General features: G+C 44.2%; 1 protein-coding gene and 1 pseudogene across 2 annotated transcripts in view; one reads left to right on the top strand and one right to left on the bottom strand.

The window, feature by feature from the left end:
• Positions 1–3,317: 3,317 nt before the first annotated feature.
• LOC109690030 (translationally-controlled tumor protein-like) lies at positions 3,318–6,882 on the bottom strand (annotated as a pseudogene).
• The window catches only part of Prpf8 (pre-mRNA processing factor 8), a 31,902-nt gene continuing 18,087 nt past the window's right edge, over positions 6,588–20,402 (top strand). Inside the window, exons 1-24 of one of the 2 annotated variants that reach the window (XM_020169132.2) lie at positions 6,588–6,633; positions 6,870–6,980; positions 7,390–7,558; positions 9,000–9,164; positions 9,256–9,474; positions 9,574–9,786; positions 9,905–10,030; positions 10,127–10,232; positions 12,646–12,836; positions 12,968–13,087; positions 13,177–13,366; positions 13,482–13,601; positions 13,711–13,845; positions 14,121–14,250; positions 14,789–14,985; positions 15,107–15,313; positions 15,436–15,599; positions 15,754–15,880; positions 16,002–16,194; positions 16,472–16,659; positions 16,804–17,042; positions 17,225–17,371; positions 17,558–17,768; positions 17,964–18,080. In XM_020169132.2, coding sequence (XP_020024721.1) covers positions 6,881–6,980; positions 7,390–7,558; positions 9,000–9,164; positions 9,256–9,474; positions 9,574–9,786; positions 9,905–10,030; positions 10,127–10,232; positions 12,646–12,836; positions 12,968–13,087; positions 13,177–13,366; positions 13,482–13,601; positions 13,711–13,845; positions 14,121–14,250; positions 14,789–14,985; positions 15,107–15,313; positions 15,436–15,599; positions 15,754–15,880; positions 16,002–16,194; positions 16,472–16,659; positions 16,804–17,042; positions 17,225–17,371; positions 17,558–17,768; positions 17,964–18,080 — 3,774 coding nt within the window. In that variant the 5' untranslated portion in view covers positions 6,588–6,633; positions 6,870–6,880. Of the gene's footprint in view, positions 6,690–6,869; positions 6,981–7,389; positions 7,559–8,999; positions 9,165–9,255; positions 9,475–9,573; positions 9,787–9,904; positions 10,031–10,126; positions 10,233–12,645; positions 12,837–12,967; positions 13,088–13,176; positions 13,367–13,481; positions 13,602–13,710; positions 13,846–14,120; positions 14,251–14,788; positions 14,986–15,106; positions 15,314–15,435; positions 15,600–15,753; positions 15,881–16,001; positions 16,195–16,471; positions 16,660–16,803; positions 17,043–17,224; positions 17,372–17,557; positions 17,769–17,963; positions 18,081–20,402 lie in introns of both variants that reach the window. The other variant, XM_020169130.2, reaches the window with a different exon arrangement.

Raw genomic sequence — 20,402 nt, 5'->3', positions numbered from 1 at the left:
TACAGAACCTGTTTTGCAAGTATGAAGCCCTGAGTTCAAACCCCACTCCAACCAAAAATCAAAAACCAAACCAAAACAAAACAAAAAAACCCTCCCAACTTTACTTGGAATTCAAGACCAGCTATAATTTGCCCCTAAATTTTCCATCCTATATCATTTATGCCTCTTACTATGAATGTAGATGATACAGCATCATGAACTCCAAAGACTTCCAGGATAAAATGTGAATTAGAAGCTTTCTCCATGTGACTCCGTGAATGGAAGGAGTCAGAGAAACAAAAGACAGACTATATTCCGAAGACAAAAAGACAGGAAAAGCATCGGGAGTCATGAAAGACGTGACAGGACAGCTGAAAAGCTTGGAGGAACAGACCAGCTATGCAGAGAAAAGTTGGAAACAATCCGAAGCTCCATCCTGGCTGTGGGGGGAGAGTGTGTGTGTGGGGGTAGGAGGTAGGGAGCCAATGCCACACAAGGTAAGTTGGTGAAACAGACTGGAAGCTTTAGTCATAGCATAAGCCCACAGTTCTTGCAGGCCTTAAATCCCATGTTGGGATTCTGCATGACAGTGACTTCTCTAGTGTGTCAGGCCAGCATTGGAGAAGAAATCCATTTTGTCACTACCTATATCTCAGAGGGTTAAAAACTGGTGCCATCTTAGGAGGGGCCCTATTGTGTGAGACTGAGCTACTCTGGTGACCGGAAAACAAGGAACAATTGCAAGTCAAGGATTCTGTGAACATCCTCCCACAGTGTCTGGGTGGGAGCTAGCCAAGAGAAGCAGTCATGGAGAGAGGGAGGGTTAGACATGAACCTACTGAGAAGGTTAGGCAGAGGGGAGCTAGGGCTATGAAGGGCATGGTAGTCAGTGGCACTGCCGTCTGTGGCGAGGAGCAAGCCCATCCCCTGTAATCACAGCAGACTAAGAGTTTCCAGTCTGTGGTTCAGCCTGTGTCCAGCTGATAATGTGGCCTCTGGCATTGTCTCCTTGCTGCCGGATGGGAATGAGAGCTCCAAGCCCAAGTCCAGCAGATTGCTCAGTTTTCCCACTTCCTTCCTCCTGCAGGGTGGCTTACGACCGGACAGGATCAGAAAGCTCTGAGATTGGCAGGCAGAGTGCTGGGTTCCCTTGGCTCTCATCTCATTCCACCAGTGAAAATCTCATACTCTGTTTGCGTCCTCCACTCACCAATACACTCAGGAGACACCCTAAGCTTGGATGTTTGCAGCCCCCAGGCACAAACTGGGGAGGCCTATGGAGCGAGTGGGAACCTTCCCAGCTCACAGACTGCAAAGCTCATTGGAGACAGCAGCAGTTCTGGACACACAAAAAAGGGAAGTTTAGGCACCAGTGGTTCATGTATGTAATCCTAGCTACTTGGGAGACAGAAATCAGGAGGACTGAGGTCTCAGACCAGCTGAGGCAAAAAGTTTGTAACACCATATCTCAACCAATACCTAAGTGCAGTGGTGTGCACCTGTTATCCCAAGCTATGCAGGAGGCTGTGATCAGGAGGATTGTGGTTCCAGGCTAGCCTGGGGCAAAAAAGTTTTCAACATCCTGTCTCAACAGAAAAAAGCTGGCTGTGAGTAGCATGCACCTGTCATCGCAGCAATGGCTGGAATCTTTGTTTTTATTGGTGGGATTGGGGTTTGAACTCAGGGCTTCACGCTTGAAAAGCAAGTGCTTTACAGCTTGACCCACATTTCCTGGTTGTTTTTGGAGATGGGGTCTCACAAACTATTTGCCCAGGCTGGCCTGAAATCAAGATCCTCCTGATCTCAGCCTCCCAAGAGCTAGGATTACATGTGTGAGCTACCAGTGCCTGGCTGACCCAGGAATCTTAAAACAGGAGAATCGAAGTCTAACCACTCCCCCTACCCCCGAGGAAAAAGCAAGACCCTATCACCAAAGTAAACAGAGCAAAAAGGATTGGAGACTTGACTGAAGCAGTAGAGTGCCTGCCTAGCAAGTGTGAAGCTCTGAGTTCAAATCTTAGTACCACCAAAATAAATAAATAAATAAAAGTACAAAAAAACCTCAGAACATGAACTCTGGTCCAGGATGGAAGTGCATACCTATAATGTCAACAGGGGCTGAGATAGCAGGATTCATGAGTTCCAGAGCTAAAAGCAGCATCCAGTCTCAAAAAACAAACAAAAACACACTCCCAAATTATTATTATTTTTTAATAATAATTAAAAAAAACCACTATGAACTCAGGAGAAGGTTGCTTAGACGGAGATTATTTTTGTGTTGGGGCCCTGAACCACAGAAGTGTCTTCTGTGAGCTTCAGTTCTTCATCTATATAATAATAATAGTGCATACCTCACTTAATTATTGTGCTAGTTAAATAAACTAAATAATTTAGTATTACAGAGAAGTTGGCAAAAAAGAAAGAAGAAGGAAAAAAAAAGAAAAAATTAGGAGAAGCTTGTCACATAGTTCATGTAATTATCCATGTGATCCAAGGCACTCAACCTTTTTGATCCTGGGTTTCTCAGCAGTAACATAATGATAACAACAATAGTATCTACCTTATAAGGTTATTTTGGGGTTTAAATGAGCACTGAGATTACAGGTCTGTACTATCATGCCTGGCTTGATTTCTTTATTAATTAACTTTTCAAAAGTTTAAACGCACTTTATTTTCAGACAATTTGCATGAAATATTCTTTTTTTTGTGGTACTGGGATTTGAACTCAGGGCCTCATGCTTGCTAGGCAGGCGATCTTACCACTTGAGCCACCAGCTCTTTTTGTGTGTGTGAGATAGGCTTTTTTGAGATAGGTTTCATAAACTATTTGCTGGGGCTGACTTCAAAACACGATCCTCCTGATTTCTGCCTCTTCGTAGCTAAGATTACAGGAGTGAGCCACTGAAGCCCTGCTGAAATGTGTTTTTTTTTTTCCTTAAAAAACAATGCCTCTACTTCAAATCAATCATAGTCGAAAGAACTGAAGACATGGACATCAGTGTCTCATGCCTGTAATCCTAGCTACTTGGGAGGCTGAAATCTGGAGGATTAAGGCTTGAGGCCAGCCTGGGCAAATAGTTCAGAGACCCTATCTCCAAACTAACCAGAGAAAAATGGACGAGAGGTGTGGTTCAAGCAGTAGAGAGACTGCTTTGCAAGTACAAAGCTCTGAGTTCAAACCCCAGTCACCACTGCCCCCCAACAAAAAAAGAAAAGAAAGAAATGAAAGGCTCAATATGACATCAGTCTCATTTGTCTTAAGTCCTGGTGTTGTGTGGATGACAAGCAGCAGCCAGTTATGGTGACAGGTGATAGAGCCAAAGTAATTGACAAATTTGTTAACATTTTTCCATTTCTAAACATTCCTTAAAGAAAATCATATGCGGGTTACACCATCCTCACAATAGTCCAGGAAGACATCTGGATTTATGTTTTCACTAATAAAAAACTGGTAGTTATTGAAATTCGCAAGGGTGTCCTTGCTTTGTTCTGCAGCCCCTATCCTAGAAGGTTTTACTCTTTCTGGTCTCTGTTCTTCAAGTCTGCCTTTGAGTAATTTCATGTAGTCCTTGATGTACTTTTTGTGAAACTGGTTTCCGGTAAGTAATGGTTCATGACAATATCAACACCAGTGATTACTGTGCTTTTTGTACCTTTGCCCTCCAGGCCTTCGGTGGAGACATTTTCACCAATGAACAAGTGAGTCATCAATGTTACCCTCTAGTCCTACTGACCATCTTGCCCTCACCTCCAGGCACAGCCTGTTCAGATCTCCAGGATCCTGTAAATGTGGGAGAACAGCTCATCCTGGCTGATGAGGTCCAGGGAGCTGGAGGGAGATGACTGTACTGCTCACTACCTTAGCAGGAGCCAGAAGATCCGGCAAGTGTGGTGCAGTAGGAGTGGCCGGATAAAAAGCTATTAATTTACTTTTTATGTTAAAATAATTTTTGCTCATGTGTGCAAATACAGCACAGAGAACATAAAGACAAGTATGTAGACCAATGGAATACAATTGAGAGTCTCAAAATACACATCTGGTCAGTTGATTTTTGATGAAACTACTGAGACAACCCAATAGGGAAAGAAGAGTCTTTTCAACAAATGGTGCTGAAGGCATGGAAATTTACATGAAAAGAATATTTGGATCCGTACCTCACATTATTCATAAAAATTAACTTAATGTGAATCTTACACATATAAGTAAGAGGTAGAACTATGAAAATCTTAAAATAAATCAGGAGTATGGCTGGGCATGTAGCTCAGACCGACAGTACTTGCCTAACACGTGCAAGGCTCTGGATTTGACCCCTAGCATCACCAAAACAAACAAAAAGAACAAGAAAACATACGAATATGTTTGTGACTTGAATAAGGCAATGATTTATAAAATTTGACACCAAAATCGTTGTGATAAAAAAGATCAACAAGCTTGGTGCTGGGCTCTTGCTTGTAATCCTAGCTACTCAGGAGGCAGAGATCAGGAGGATTGCGGTTCAAAGCCAGCCCGGGCAAAGAGTTCTTGAGACCCTATCTCGAAAAAACCCTTCACAAAAAAGGGCTGATGGAATGGCTCAAGGTGTAGGCCTTGAGTTCAAACCTAGTAACCCCCCCCCAAAAAAAATAAAGATCAACAAGTTGGACTTCATCTAAATTAAAAACTTTTGTGCTTTTTGGGCATGATGGTATACATCTGTAATCCCAGCACTTGGGAAGAGTATGAGGCAAGTCTGAACTACATAGTGAGACAATGTCCCCAACAAAACAAAACAAAACAAAACTACCTGCTCCCAAACATTCATGCTTTAAAGGACACCATCAAGAAAATGAAAGGAGCTGGTTGCAAGTGGTTCAAGCGGAAAGAGCGCCTGCCTAGCAAGAGAGAGGCCTTGAGTTCAAACCCCATGCTGCCAGAAAAAAAAAAATTAAAGTATATATAGAATGGGAAAACATTTCACAAATCATAACTAGTTGATACCTTGTATAGAATATGTGAAGAACTCCTACTATAGTAAGGGATAATCCAATTTTTAAAAATGAGATTCATGCTACAACAAGCATGAATCTCAAAATATTATACTAACTAAAAGAAGCCATTACAAAAGACCACTCAGTATTGTATGACAGCATATATATGCAATAATAAAAAGAAGAGAAACTTCAGAGACAAAAACTAGACAAGTAGTTCCCTAGGACAGAGGAAGAAAGAGACTGCTAATGGATACAAGGTTTCTTTTGGGATGATTAGAATGTTCTGGAACTAAGTAGTGGTAATAATGCAACTCAGTAAATATATTAAAATCCATAGATTTGTACCCTTTAAACAAGTGATCTTCATGGAATGTAAATTGTCTCAATTTACATTAATGCTGTTTAGAAAATCAGGCAGACATAATGTATACATGTATTCAGCCTTTACACGAATGTATCCAATTAATATGTGATATTTTTATACTTCTATCAATCAGTTTAAGAATGAATAACTTTAAAAAAAGTACCGGGAATACCTGTATACCCTTCACATACTTGAAAATTTCTTCCATAACCATAGTACAATCAAACCAGGAAACTGAAATTTAAACAATACTATTTTTTTGGGGGGGGCATCATCTGGGTTTGAATTCAGGGTCTCATGCTTGCTAGGCAAACACTCTACCACTTGAGACATTCATTAGGATTCCACTAGCGCTCAGAGCCATGCCTGGCACATAGTGAATCCTGTATAGGTGGTAAGGGCATCAGTCTTACTTCTCTTTCTCTCTTTTATTACCCCCTTTGCAGGTCTGAGGATTGAATCCAGACCTCCTCATGCTAGGTAAGTCCTCTACCACTTGTAGACCTCTTACTTGTAGGTCTACAGTTTTTTTTTAATACAGTGTGAAGTAGTGTAATAATTGCTAGCCGGACAGAGGAAAAGAAGAATGGAGGAGGAGAATGAATGACGTCCCCTCAAGGTATCTTTTCTTTTTTTAAGCTAACGGATTAACTCCTTCTTGTCTTCCAAGGCAGGTTTTTATTTTTAAATATATTTATTTAGCAGTGCTGGGGATCAAACCTAAGGCCTAACACATGCTAAGAAAACGTTCTACCACTGAGCTTAACTCTCAACCAGGTAGCCAAAGTTAATAGACCTGGTTGTGAACGCCCATCAAGCTGCATTACCAGAGCTTGCGTTTTTGTCTCCTTTCCTACTACCTTGTGAGTTCCATAGGTTGTCTTTTTTCCTGCTATACTCTCAATCCTTGGAATATAGTGGGCGCTCAACTGATAATTGAGTGAATCAATGTATGAACAAAGGACTAGTTAGAGCTAGTATTGCATACCAAATCTGCATTTATGAGACTAGACAAGACGATGTGCAATTCTGACATCTTATTAAAATTCTGATGGCTTTGTCTCTCCACGGGCAACTAGACAACCTTGCCTACTGGAGGCCTCCGAGGGAGCCTCGGAAACCCGGGAGGCGGGTCTTGAAGCTAGTCCGACCACAGCCCCTTGCGTTCAAATCCTTTCCGCTCACGGCTCCGCCTCTTCCTGCGCGGCGTGCAATTCTAATTGGTACTCTTGTTCATCCATTTAAGCACACAGGCGCCTATTGGACCAAATCCTGAACCCGGATTGCGCACTTCCTTGTGTAGGGAACGCGGAGCGGACGTAGGTTTGCCGCCATTGTACTGCAGGGAAAGCGGCTGTCTTGGAGGGGCTGTAGAGTGGGTAGAGGGCTTTCGAGGCCGGGTGCGGGAGGCACTGTGGGGCGGGGCTCAGCGTTCGGAGGGTTTGTGCCAGGTCGGGCTGGATGCACTCTTAGCGAGGTGGAACTGCAGGCCGGAGGTCTGCCTTTTGTGGGCCCGGGCCTTGCGGGTTAATTTTCCTCTGTCGCCGCTCCCTAGGTTCTCCGGGCATGGCCGGAGTGTTTCCTTACCGAGGGCCGGGAAACCCGGTGCCCGGCCCTCTAGCCCCGCTGCCGGACTACATGTCGGAGGAGAAACTGCAGGAGAAAGGTGAGAAAAGAGTGGGAGCGGCGCGTGAGGGCCCGGAGACTGCGCGGGTGTGCGCATGCGCGCAGGCGGGCCTCTCCCTTTTCCATTTTGGCCGGTCTTTAGGTGACAGCTCACTTGTTAGCCTCATTTCACCTTCCGTTTAGTCAAGTCATTTTAAGCCCCTGTTTGCATGCGCTGATTCAGTGAGGGGTATAATAGTGTTGGAGACAACTCCTTAAATTTCAGTGAAGGGGTTAGACGATAAAAACCGTAAACATCTAACGAAAATATCAGGTAGTGGTAAAGGCAATGAGGAAAAAAAAATAAAGATAATTGTCAAAGAGTGTTCCACTCTCGAGCTGCGTGACAGGAGCTTACCCTAGGACAAGAGGTGAGGATAATTAGGCTTTAAATTGGGGTGTCTCTGTAGCCCGAAAATGGCAGCAGTTGCAGGCCAAGCGCTATGCAGAAAAGCGGAAGTTTGGATTTGTGGATGCTCAGAAGGAAGACATGCCCCCAGAACATGTCAGGAAGATCATTCGAGACCATGGAGACATGACCAATAGGAAGTTTCGTCATGACAAAAGGGTCTATTTGGGGTAAGTAACATCCTGGAATAATTTCACTTGTTTTGCCTCTTTCCTTTCTTTCTGGCCCACTAGTTTCAGGAGTGTATAGATCCTTTATCATTTTGGACAGCCTATCTTGGTGATTATAAAAAGCAAGGAGAGAACCACTGGAGTTCTGTGATACTTTTCAGATATTCTGGTTATGCAGTTTATTGCTTTGGTTTGTCCTGTTGATGCTGTTAATGAGCATCTCTATTTTTTTTGAAGCCAAACTGGGGTATATGCACTCTGGTTGCATTTAACTTCTCGGTGATCAGAATTCTGAGGTTTAGAATACTTAACTTTTGAGGTCTCAGGCTGTGTGTGGGTGCCCTAAGATGCATGAGTAGAAGAACAAATTTCTTGGCAAATCTGTGTTCCATGTGATCACAAAAATAGTAGTCAATTAACCAACTGGTTTAAGGCAGCCATGGGAGTTTTGTTTTATTTCGAAATATACATGTGTATGTTACGGAGTGTTAATGGTGCATACCTATAATGCCAGCACCAAGTAGATTGCTAGTTTTGTTTTTGTTTTGGCAGGGGTTTGAACTCAGGGCCTCATGCTTGAGCCGGTCTACCACTTGAGCCACTCCACCAGCCCTTTTTGTGTTTTTTTTGTTGTTGTTGCAGTGTTAGGTATTGAACTCAGGGCCTTCACCTTGAGCCCCTCAACCAGCCTTATTTTTGTGAAGGATTTTTCAAGATAGGGTCTCGAGAACTATTTGCCCAGGCTGGCTTTGAACCATTGCCTCCTGATCTCTGCCTCCTGGATAGCTAGGATTATAGGTGTGAGCTACTGGTACCTGGCTGTGTTGGGTATTTTTGAGGTATGGTCTCTCAAACTGTTTGCCCAGGCTGACCTTGAACCACAAGGTGTCTTGCCCCTCCCCAAGTAGCTAGAATTATAGGCATGAGCCACTGGGGCCTGGCTAGGATTGCCAGTTTGAGGCCAGCCTGGGCTACATAGTGAGATCTTGTTTGAAAACAAAAAACAACCCAAAAACTGTTAGATACTAGGAGTATTGCAATGAACTGTCAGTAATGATACACGCTTTTCTGGAACATTCAGTCTAGTGGCATGATAAGACCTGAGACAAATGGTACAGAAAAGTATGTGAATATTTTACCATTATTTACAGGAAGGTGCAGAGGAAATAGAATGTTCGACAGCCTAAAAGCTGTCTTTGGAGGGACAGTGGTTGATTTAGTCCCACTTTTGTGGGATTTGAAGTTTCAGAGAAAAACTGGCACCAGGTGAAGGAGGAGATGGGACAGCAGGGCTTCTGGTTACAGAGGGCCAAGGTGGGAGTTTAGACTATAAGGCATGATTTTCTGTGGAATATAGTTCTGTAATAACATGTTTATTGGCATGGGACAAGTAGCAAAACACCCTGTCATTTCTAATAATCTTCTCTTCCTAATGTGGCAGTGCCCTAAAGTACATGCCACATGCTGTCCTTAAGCTCCTGGAGAATATGCCTATGCCTTGGGAGCAGATTCGGGATGTGCCTGTGCTGTACCACATCACTGGAGCCATTTCCTTCGTCAATGAGATTCCCTGGGTCATTGAACCAGTCTACATCTCCCAGTGGGGGTAAGAAGGGTTGCAATATGGTGTCTGATGGAGGTGGTGATAGTTGAGGGTCGATAGTTAGAAACTGTTATGTGATGTTCTTGCCTTCTAGGTCAATGTGGATTATGATGCGTCGAGAGAAAAGAGACAGGAGGCATTTCAAGAGGATGCGCTTCCCGCCTTTCGATGATGAGGAACCGCCCCTGGATTATGCTGATAACATCCTAGATGTTGAGCCACTGGAAGCCATTCAGCTAGAGCTGGACCCTGAGGAAGATGCTCCTGTATTGGACTGGTTCTATGACCACCAGCCATTGAGAGACAGCAGGAAGTGAGTATGGGTGGACTTTTGATAGTGCTGGAAATGAAGGAGTCCTGTATGGTTTGGCTGTCTGCCTACTTGATGTGGGACCTTCTTTTTTTTCCCTAGGTATGTTAATGGCTCCACTTACCAGCGCTGGCAGTTCACACTGCCTATGATGTCCACTCTCTACCGCCTGGCCAATCAGCTTCTGACAGACTTGGTGGATGACAACTACTTCTATCTGTTTGATCTGAAGGCCTTCTTTACCTCTAAGGCGCTCAATATGGCCATTCCTGGAGGACCCAAATTTGAACCTCTGGTTCGAGATATCAACCTACAGTAAGTTGGAGAGAGTGGAAATTTGGGTACCATGGATGGAGTAAAAACTAATATTAATTCTTTAAGATTCTAATGTATTTTCCAAAGTAGTCTGCTCATCCTTGATTTTATATTCTAGAGATGAAGACTGGAATGAATTCAATGATATTAATAAGATCATCATTCGACAGCCTATTCGCACTGAATACAAGATTGCTTTTCCTTACCTGTACAACAACCTTCCACACCACGTCCACCTCACCTGGTGAGACAGCTGGAACACAGCAGATGGAAAGGAAAAAGTGGGATTTCAGTTGGGCCAGGGCAGGAGAGCATCAGCTGACTTTTCCTTGCATTTTAGGTACCACACTCCTAATGTTGTGTTCATCAAAACTGAGGATCCTGATTTGCCAGCTTTCTACTTTGATCCTTTGATCAATCCAATCTCCCATAGGCACTCTGTCAAGGTAAGAGGAGATAAATGATGCTTTTTTTTTTTTTTTGTAGTTTTAAGAATCAAATCCAGGGCTTTGTGCATGGTTGGCAAGTGTTGTACCACTGAGCTACATCCCCAGCCACAGAGATGGAGGGACCCTTAACCTCAGCTCTTTCCAGAAAAATTTACTTTTTCTTCTTAATGTTATGCTCAGTGTATATGTTATATGTTGTATCTGTTATAACATATGCATGTTGTAATAATGCAGAGACATATGTTACTATTTTACACAGTTTCTATGGTCAGGAAGTGCTTAGCTGGGTAGTTCTGATTAAGCATCTCTCATGAGGTATCAGTAAGTATTTCAGTGGGTGCTGCAGTCATCTCAAGGGTTGACATGGCTGGAAGCATGGTTCAAGTGTTAAGAGCACCTGGCTTGCAATCGTGAAGCCCTAAGTTCAAATCCCAGTATTACCAAAACAAACAAACAGGTGCTGAAGATGTGCTTTCAGGTGGCTTAGTCTTGTGCCTGGCAAGTTAATGCTGGTTCTTGGCAGGTGGACTTGGTCTTTTGACGTGTGGACTCTTCCTATCGCACTCTTGTGCCTTCAAGCTGCTCAAGTGTTTTCATGTTATAGCAGTTGGCTTTTCCATCCAGTTGTTTATTTCTGGTTCACAAAAATTTGATATATTTGGTAGGGGATTTTCTCTGTTCGTTTACTCAGGAATTCAGCCTTCACTCTAACATGCATTTGAGTCAATCATTATAAACCACACTGGTAGCAGCATACCAACTCTGATTTGCCTTCATCTTACTTTGTTTGGTCATTTTGTATTACTATAATGATATTCCTGAGGCTGAGTAACTTTATAAAGAAAAGAGGTTTGCAGAGCTTGCTTTTGTGGAGGTGCAAAGGCAGACATGTGTTGCTGGCCTTCATGTTGACAGAGTTCAAGTTGGTGCAGAGCATCACATGGCAAGAGATAGTGTATATATGTGTGTCTTCCTAGAGAAATTCTCATTTTTTTGGGTAGTATTGGGGTTTGAACTCAGGGCCGCATGCTTGCTGGCCACGTGCTCTATCACTTGAGCCATTTCACTATCCTCCAATCCTTTTTAGTGTTGGGTATTTTCGAGATAGGGTCTTGCTAACTGTTTCCCCGGGCTGCCTTTGGAACTCAATCTTCCTGATCTCTGCCTCCCGGGTAGCTAGGATTCTAGGCATGAACCATTCAACGCGTGGCTTTATTCTGGTGTTTTGTGGGGTTTTTTGGCAATATTGGGGTTTGAACTCTGGCCTCACACCTGTGTTCTATCACTTGAGCCACTCTGTCTTTTTTGACAGTACTAGGATTGAACTCAGGGCCTCTTATTTGCTAGGAAAGCAATCTACCACTTGAGCCATGCCTCCACAGTTTATCAGATAGGGCTCATACTTTTGCCCAGACTGTCCTGAACTGTGATCCTCCTACCTACAGACTCCTTGGATGCTGAAATTACGGGCATGTACCACAACACTTGCCCACCCCCCCTTTAAGTCTTTATTGAGATATAATTAACATGCAATACAAGTCACTCAAAGTATATAATTCAGTGCTCTTTAGTTTATTTTCAGAGTTGTGCAACTGTCACCTAGCAATTTTAAGGCTTTCATCACACCAAAAAAGAAACCTTTAGTAGTTGCTCTCCATTTCCACTCAACTTCCTTTACTCTAGGCAATTACTAACCTACCTTTTGTCTTTATTGATTTGGTTATTCTGGACATTTTATATAAATATAGCCATACACTATATGGTATTTTATGACTTTCTTAAACTTAGCATAATGTTTTCAGTGTTTTTCTATATCCTGTTGTGTGTGTTTGTTTTTTTGTGATGCTGGAAGGGCTTATTCATGCTAGACAAGTGCTTTACCACTTAGTTACATCCCTATCCCTAATTGTGTTTTTATTTTTGCTTTGAGACAGTGTATCACTATATAGCCCAGGTTGGCCTTGAACTCACTGTGTAGCCCAGGCTGGCCATGAAGTCTCAATCCTCTTGCCTCAGCCTCCTGAGTGCTGGGATTACAGGTGTGATCCACCATACCTCACTTATCCATTATGTTCTTAATATAAGCGGATCTCCTTGCCCAAGCACAGTCTTTGGGGCTTAGGCAGGAACTGATTGCAGAGTTTACCTCCTATTTGGGGCTCCATTAGGAGGCTTTTGGTGGTGATCCAGTTAGGGCATGAGGAGAGATGCTTGCTTTCCTGGGTGGCCCTGGCTTGTTGTCTGCTCCCTTGGCCTCCTTTGCCCTGGCCCTTTAGGACTTCTCTTGTCAGGCAGCCCAGTTTCCATGGCAGATGTAACCACTGTGCTTGGCCCCAGAGAGTTTCCCTCTCATCTCAAGTCTGCGTTTAGTTCAGCGGGAGCTTAACTCTTCAGGGGATTCCTTTTTCAGAGCCAGGAACCATTGCCAGATGATGATGAGGAATTTGAGCTCCCAGAGTTCGTGGAGCCCTTCTTGAAGGACACACCCCTCTACACAGACAATACAGCCAATGGTATTGCCCTACTTTGGGCCCCACGGCCCTTCAACCTACGCTCTGGTCGTACCCGCCGGGCCCTGGACATACCCCTTGTTAAGAACTGGTAAGATTTTTACCTGGGGGGGGTGGCAGTGGATGTATAGGAGAAAAAGACTCCTCTAGGTTGGCATGCAGCCTTTTTCAGAGTATCTGGAGGGAGAGTCCCACAAAGCTCTGATGGGCATGTTTTCCCAGGTATCGGGAGCATTGTCCTGCTGGGCAGCCTGTGAAAGTGCGAGTCTCCTACCAGAAGTTGCTCAAGTACTATGTGTTGAATGCCCTGAAACATCGGCCTCCTAAAGCCCAAAAGAAGAGGTAAAGTTGCCAGAGGGGCCCCTGCTTCAACTTCCGTTCCAAAGATAATCAGAATGCTAACTTTCAATCTCTAACTTATTTCTACCCAGGTATCTGTTCCGCTCCTTCAAAGCTACCAAATTCTTTCAGTCTACAAAGCTGGACTGGGTGGAGGTGGGGCTGCAGGTTTGCCGCCAGGGCTACAACATGCTCAACCTTCTCATTCACCGTAAAAACCTCAACTACCTACACCTGGACTATAACTTCAACCTCAAGCCTGTCAAGACACTTACCACCAAGGTGCCTACATTGGATCTCAGGGTTCTCCTGGACCTAAGGATAGATGCTGTGGCATCCATCACATCCAGTTGTGACCATGGCTCATTAATGTTCTTTCTGTTTTTGGCATCTTCAGGAAAGAAAGAAATCTCGTTTTGGGAATGCTTTCCATCTGTGTCGGGAAGTACTGCGTTTAACTAAGTTGGTTGTGGACAGTCATGTGCAATACCGCTTGGGCAACGTGGATGCCTTCCAGGTGAGGCCAAGTGTCCCTGACCCCAACCCAGGATGGGGAGGCTGGGTGAAGCCTGCACTGACTGTGGAGCTGGCTCAGGCTCAGTGTCTAATGTGCAGTTGTGTTGCAGCTGGCAGATGGATTGCAGTATATATTTGCCCATGTGGGCCAGCTGACAGGCATGTATCGGTACAAATACAAGCTGATGCGGCAGATCCGTATGTGCAAGGACCTGAAGCATCTCATCTACTACCGCTTCAATACGGTGAGACTCAGTTTCTACCTTCTCAGATCCTTTTTCATTTTTTCAAGGACCTGTTTGGAAAGAGACTAACAGTATGTCATCATCGCTTTCACTTTGTGAATTTTAGCACTTGCCCCAAAAACCTACCGTTCAGTCTAAGTAGGGTTGAACCCAGGGCTTTGGGCATGCTAGGCAAGCTTTATCACTGACTTACATCCCTAGCCCTCTACCCAGTTTTCTGTTGTTCTGTAAATGAATTGCTAACTCGTGTTTTTGATTTCTGCTTGGGATTATAGGGCCCTGTAGGGAAGGGACCTGGCTGTGGCTTCTGGGCTGCTGGCTGGCGGGTCTGGCTGTTTTTTATGCGTGGCATTACTCCTTTGCTGGAGCGATGGCTGGGCAACCTCCTGGCCCGGCAGTTTGAAGGTGAGTGTGGTTTTCTTTTCCACCTTCTATCATTTTTGCTCTAATTAAGGTAGATAATGTGTGTTTCTTATCTGTCCACTGCCTTTGTTTGGTGTGTTCCCTGCCCTTGTATGGAAGGAACCCCTTTCCACTGAATTGCTTCTGATTTTTTTTTTTTTTGTGGTACTGGGACTTGAACTCAGGACCTTCACCTTGAGCCACTCCACCAGCCCTATTTTTGTGAAGGGTTTTTCAAGATAGGGTCACATGAACTATTTGCCTGGCTGGTTTCGAACCATGATCCTTCTGATCTCTGCCTCCTGAGTAGCTAGGATTATAGGTGTGAGCCACTGGCACCCGGCTGAATTTTTCAGTTGAGTCTAGTGTCTAGTATTCTGTTTCTTGAGCTTCTTTCCAGAATTTTGAGATTACCATCTATTTGCAGGGGTGAAGAATTCTCAGAGTGTAGTTGTCAATAATTGAGGTAGTTTGTCTTTTTGCCTGTTGTGGGCTATGGATATATTGATTTCATCATCTTGGGACATCCCTTCACTTCTAGGCCGACACTCAAAGGGGGTGGCAAAGACAGTAACAAAGCAACGAGTGGAGTCCCATTTTGACCTTGAACTTCGGGCAGCTGTGATGCATGATATTCTGGACATGATGCCTGAGGGCATCAAACAGAATAAGGCCCGGACAATTCTACAGCACCTCAGTGAAGCCTGGCGCTGCTGGAAGGCCAACATTCCCTGGAAGGTAGGCTTTTCCCCAACTCCTAGAAGGCATGTATCTTCCTGAGGTTAGGATTACCACACACCCATATCCTCAGAGGCTGTCTGGCTTCCATCACCTCTTATTGTGTGTTTTGTACTTTCAGGTCCCAGGACTTCCAACACCCATAGAGAACATGATACTTAGGTATGTGAAGGCCAAAGCTGATTGGTGGACTAACACTGCCCACTACAACCGAGAACGGATCCGCCGTGGAGCTACTGTAGACAAGACTGTTTGCAAAAAGAACCTGGGCCGCCTCACTCGGCTCTACCTGAAGGCAGAACAGGAGCGACAGCACAATTACCTGAAGGTTGGGAGGTGTAGGCTGGGCTGGGTTAGGGATTGGGTGAGAGGGTGGACTGCAAAGTTGGGACCGTGCCTTGTCCTGGCTTTGGAAATTAGTGGGAAACTAATTTCATATCCACCTTGCAGGATGGTCCTTACATCACAGCAGAGGAGGCAGTGGCAGTATATACCACCACTGTGCACTGGTTGGAAAGCCGTAGGTTCTCTCCTATCCCATTCCCCCCACTTTCCTACAAGCATGACACCAAGTTGCTCATCTTGGCCTTGGAGCGACTCAAGGAAGCTTATAGGTGAGGAGTGGGCTAGATGGGTTGCCTCTGGTGATTGGGTAGCAGGAAAGAAATGATGTCATTATTAGAGTCCAAAGAAAGGTTTATCTTCAGTCTGTTCTGGGTTTGGCATTCTCTTGGTTTTCTCATTCACCTTTTCCTCTTGCTTTGTCAGTGTGAAGTCTCGGTTAAACCAGTCTCAGAGGGAGGAGCTAGGTTTGATCGAGCAAGCCTATGACAACCCCCATGAGGCATTGTCTCGCATCAAGCGTCATCTCCTCACACAGAGAGCCTTTAAGGAAGTGAGTGAGATGCCCCCTAAGTTTTTTTCTTTTGGGCTATGCTATTCATTCTTGGCAACCAGGTGGCAAATTGCCTCAGGTGATTAGTGGATTGGTATGAGACAGCTTCCTTATCCCACAGGTGGGCATTGAATTTATGGACCTCTACAGCCACCTTGTACCAGTCTATGATGTGGAACCATTGGAGAAGATAACTGATGCCTATCTGGACCAGTACCTGTGGTATGAAGCTGACAAGCGTCGCCTTTTCCCGCCCTGGATCAAGCCTGCTGACACAGAACCGCCTCCACTACTTGTTTACAAGTGGTGCCAAGGTAAAACTTTTCTGGAATCACCCCCTAAAGATGGGAGTGTGAATTGAGTTCTACATCAAAATTCTCACCCAGTCCGCATGACTGGTTTATTCTTGTGTTGCATGCAACAGGGGAATAGTATTGATGTTAAATTGAGCAATGCTGACACTTGTAGCAATTCAGATGAATGAATGGGTTGTAGTAGGATTGGGTTATGGAATGTGTTTGATAGCTGCTGTGGCCACTAGACCTGAAAGAGAATTTCTGACCTGCTGGAGCCATCTTGCTTGTTCCTTAGGCATCAATAACCTGCAGGATGTGTGGGAGACCAGTGAGGGCGAGTGCAATGTCATGCTGGAATCACGCTTTGAGAAGATGTATGAAAAGATTGACTTGACCCTGTTAAATAGACTGCTGCGACTCATCGTGGATCACAACATAGCTGACTATATGACAGCTAAGAACAATGTTGTCATCAACTATAAGGTGTGTCATATGGCAAGGTATTGATGAATTATGTTAGGGAAGGGGTTGTAGTTAGGATTTACTGAAGGGAGAATGAGAGGTTGGACCCTGGAGAAGTCTGGGATGTGGCCATGGATTATTAAGAGTTGTGTTTCTTCTTTCTAGGACATGAACCATACAAATTCATATGGAATCATCAGAGGCCTGCAGTTTGCCTCGTTTATTGTGCAGTACTATGGCCTGGTGATGGATTTGCTTGTGTTAGGATTGCACCGGGCCAGTGAGATGGCTGGTCCCCCTCAGATGCCAAATGACTTCCTCAGTTTCCAGGACATAGCCACTGAGGCTGCCCACCCTATCCGACTTTTCTGTAGATACATTGATCGCATCCATATTTTTTTCAGGTGAGGGACTTGTCCTGCTTGTGAAAGCAGCTATTGTAATGTTGGGTAGGGGCTTTAAAGTGAAATGAAGTCTGGTTGGGGTGGAATCTCATTTGTGGGGGTGGAGTCTCATCTGTGGATCTGGAGTTCTCATAGGGTCCCAGTATATTTAAGCTTTAACAGTGTTTCTTACCTTGCTTTAGGTTCACAGCAGATGAGGCTCGGGACCTCATCCAGCGTTACTTGACAGAGCACCCTGACCCCAATAATGAAAACATAGTTGGATATAATAACAAGAAATGCTGGCCCCGTGATGCCCGCATGCGCCTCATGAAGCACGATGTCAACTTGTGAGTCTGAGTTGGGGCTGTGGGATCTGGAAGGACATGAGCCCAAGGGACACAAGAGAACATTTAGGAGGTTGTGTCCTGGGTGGGAGGAGTGTAGCCCTGTTGAGATATCATTGGGCTGGCCATTGAAATTCAAGAAGTGTCTTCCAGAGGGCTGATGTAGCTGTACTTTTTCTCTGTGCACAGGGGTCGAGCAGTGTTCTGGGACATCAAGAACCGTTTGCCCCGATCAGTGACTACAGTTCAGTGGGAGAATAGCTTTGTGTCAGTGTATAGTAAAGATAACCCCAACCTGCTGTTCAACATGTGTGGCTTTGAGTGCCGTATCCTGCCTAAATGCCGTACCAGCTATGAGGAGTTCACTCACAAGGATGGGGTCTGGAACCTACAGAATGAGGTACAGCCTGGAAAGGCATTAGGAGTAACATTACTACACCTGTACTTCCAGGGTAAATGGAGTGAGGAACATAGGCATATGTTTTTATTACCAGTCATTGAGCCTTTTTGGGTGGATAGGGCTTAGTGGTGGTCACAGTTCGTTCTTGCTTCTGTGGCATTACCAGAGACAAGTTAACCTGGACCTGTGGTTTAGGTAACTAAGGAGCGGACGGCTCAGTGTTTCCTGCGTGTGGATGATGAGTCAATGCAGCGTTTCCACAATCGTGTGCGTCAGATTCTGATGGCTTCTGGCTCCACTACCTTCACCAAGGTATGTAAGGGCATAAGCCCCAGCTTCCCTCACATCCTCTGCTCATCTCACATCCCCTTTAACCGTTCCCCTGGTTCATACTCTTTTCTTCCCAATTTTGCGTAGTGTACCTGTCTCCATGCCTTATGGAATAGCAACTTAGAGTGTCAGATCAAGTCACATTTACTTTCTGAGAATTCCTAGTAGGAATTCAAGCTTACATCTCTGGAATTGTGGTGTTTGTAAATTAAGGCAGAAGTAGACGAGTTCTTTAATTTCAGCAGAAAGCATCAGTTTTGCATTTTCTCAGAGGCTTGGTCAGATGGCTTATACTTTAACCAGCAGCATAAAATACCTGCTGAACAGCAGTTCTCAGTGTGTATTTTTCCTTCCAGTTTTTCCCAGAGGTGAAAGCAGCTGGTAAAAGAATCTGAATATTTGTTAACTGCATATACTTAGGTGTTTTAAAGGATTAGAAGATCACCTCATCCTGGTCTCCCTTAGAATAACTGTTTATAATATTTTTCTTTCATTCTGATCCTTTTATTTTTCTAAATGTATACAGCATATGCAGAATGCTTTATATATTTTAGTAAGGCTTCTGTTAAGGGTGAATTTTTTATTATCTTAATACTCCTTACTCAAAAATCTTTCATGAAACATAGTACAAGGAGTAAGTTTGTCTTTTATTTTAATTTAATTAATTAATTTATATATTTATTTAGTGGTACTGGGGTTTGAACTCAGGGCCTACACCTTGAACCATTCTACCAGACCTTTATTGTGATGGGTTTTTTTCAGATAGTCTCACAGATTATTTGCCCGGGCTGGCTTCAAACTGTGATCTTCCTGGTCTCTGCCTCCTGAGTAGTTAGGATTACAGGCGTGAACCACTGACACCTGGCGAGTTTGTGTTTTTGATTGATTCCCTTTCCCTCAAGGCTAGACAACAGGAATAATGTAACTCATGTTGGCATTTGTTCCGAGCTACTATGTTACAGGCATTGTGGATACACTAGATGCTAAATGTAAGAGTTTCTATCCTCTGAGCTCACTATCTGGTTGGAGAGAATGTGTCACCCCAACTTTTTACATGGTCAGAGAATTACAATACGACATGGTGTTTTAGAGCTGTTGTATTATTTAGGAATCCATGAGAATGTTAGTGTTAATAACGCTAGTCCAGTCTGAGTGAGGAGGAAGAAAGGCTTCTGAGAGAGAGCATGTGGTAAGTTAGGTGAAGGAAGGCGTTCAGATTTAGCCAGCGGTATGCAGATATAAGTAGCATGTTATGCATGGGACTATAAAAAGTTCAAGGTTTACTGGAATAAATTGCGGAGTTAAGTAAGTTAGGAAATGAGGCTGGATAAACGGGCAAGAGCCACATCATGGAAGCTATTGCGTGCTTTGTTAAGAATCCTTTTAGAGGGCTGCTGAAGTGCTTCAAGTGGTAGTGTGCCTACCTAGTAAGCTTGAGGCACTGAATTCAAAAGCCAGCACCCCCCGCCCCGAGCCCACCCCCCAAAAAAATCCTTCAGGGCTGAGGATGTACTTCAGGGGTAGAGTGCTTGCTCAGCATGTGTCAAGCCCTGGATTTGATCCCCAGCACTATGCAAAAAAAAAAAAAAAAAAGAAGTGGGGTGGGAAAGCAGAATGAGAAGGGGAAAAAGGAAGAGACAAAGAACCTTAAGTGAGGGAGTGATTTTGCTAGATTTCCATGGTAGGTGGTTCATTCTTGCAGTTGTGTAGAAGATAGGAGTTAGAAGGTCAGGGTGGGAGACCAGGTTTAAAGACTATTGTAGAAGTTCAGATAAAAATGATTGGAGTAAGCTGGGCACCGGTGGCTCACAGCTGTAATCCTAGCTACTCAGGAGGCAGAGATCAGGAAGATTGCAGTTCAGAGTCAGTCTGGGCAAATAGTTCTGTGAGAACCTATCTTGAAAAAAACTTTTACTAAAAGGGGCTGGTGGAGTGGCTCAAGGTGTAGGCCCTGAGTTCAAACCCCAGTACGGCAAAAAAACAAAAAAATGGAAGCAGTGAAAGTAGAGGCAATGAGAGGCGAACTTGACAAGGAATTCAGAGGTAAAATCACTAGAACTTTGTTTTTATGGGGTACCAGGGAAAAGAAAGAAGTAAAAAAATTACATTCAGTTTTTATCATGAATAACTACAAGGTGATAGTAACAAGAGTAGGCTGTTTGTTTTAAATGTGGTGCTGGGAATTGAACTTGGGCCTTTGGTTTGCTAGGCAAGCATTCTACCACTTGAGCTAACCCCAACCCTACAGGATGTCTTTTGTTGTTTGTGGTAGAGCCACACTATATTGCCCAGGCTGGTCTTGAA

This window comes from Castor canadensis, chromosome 11, assembly GCF_047511655.1.
Source record: "Castor canadensis chromosome 11, mCasCan1.hap1v2, whole genome shotgun sequence".
NCBI classification, from domain to species: Eukaryota; Metazoa; Chordata; class Mammalia; order Rodentia; family Castoridae; genus Castor; species Castor canadensis.
Note: the sequence above shows the minus strand (reverse complement) of the source record. Positions and strands in the feature narration are given on the sequence as shown.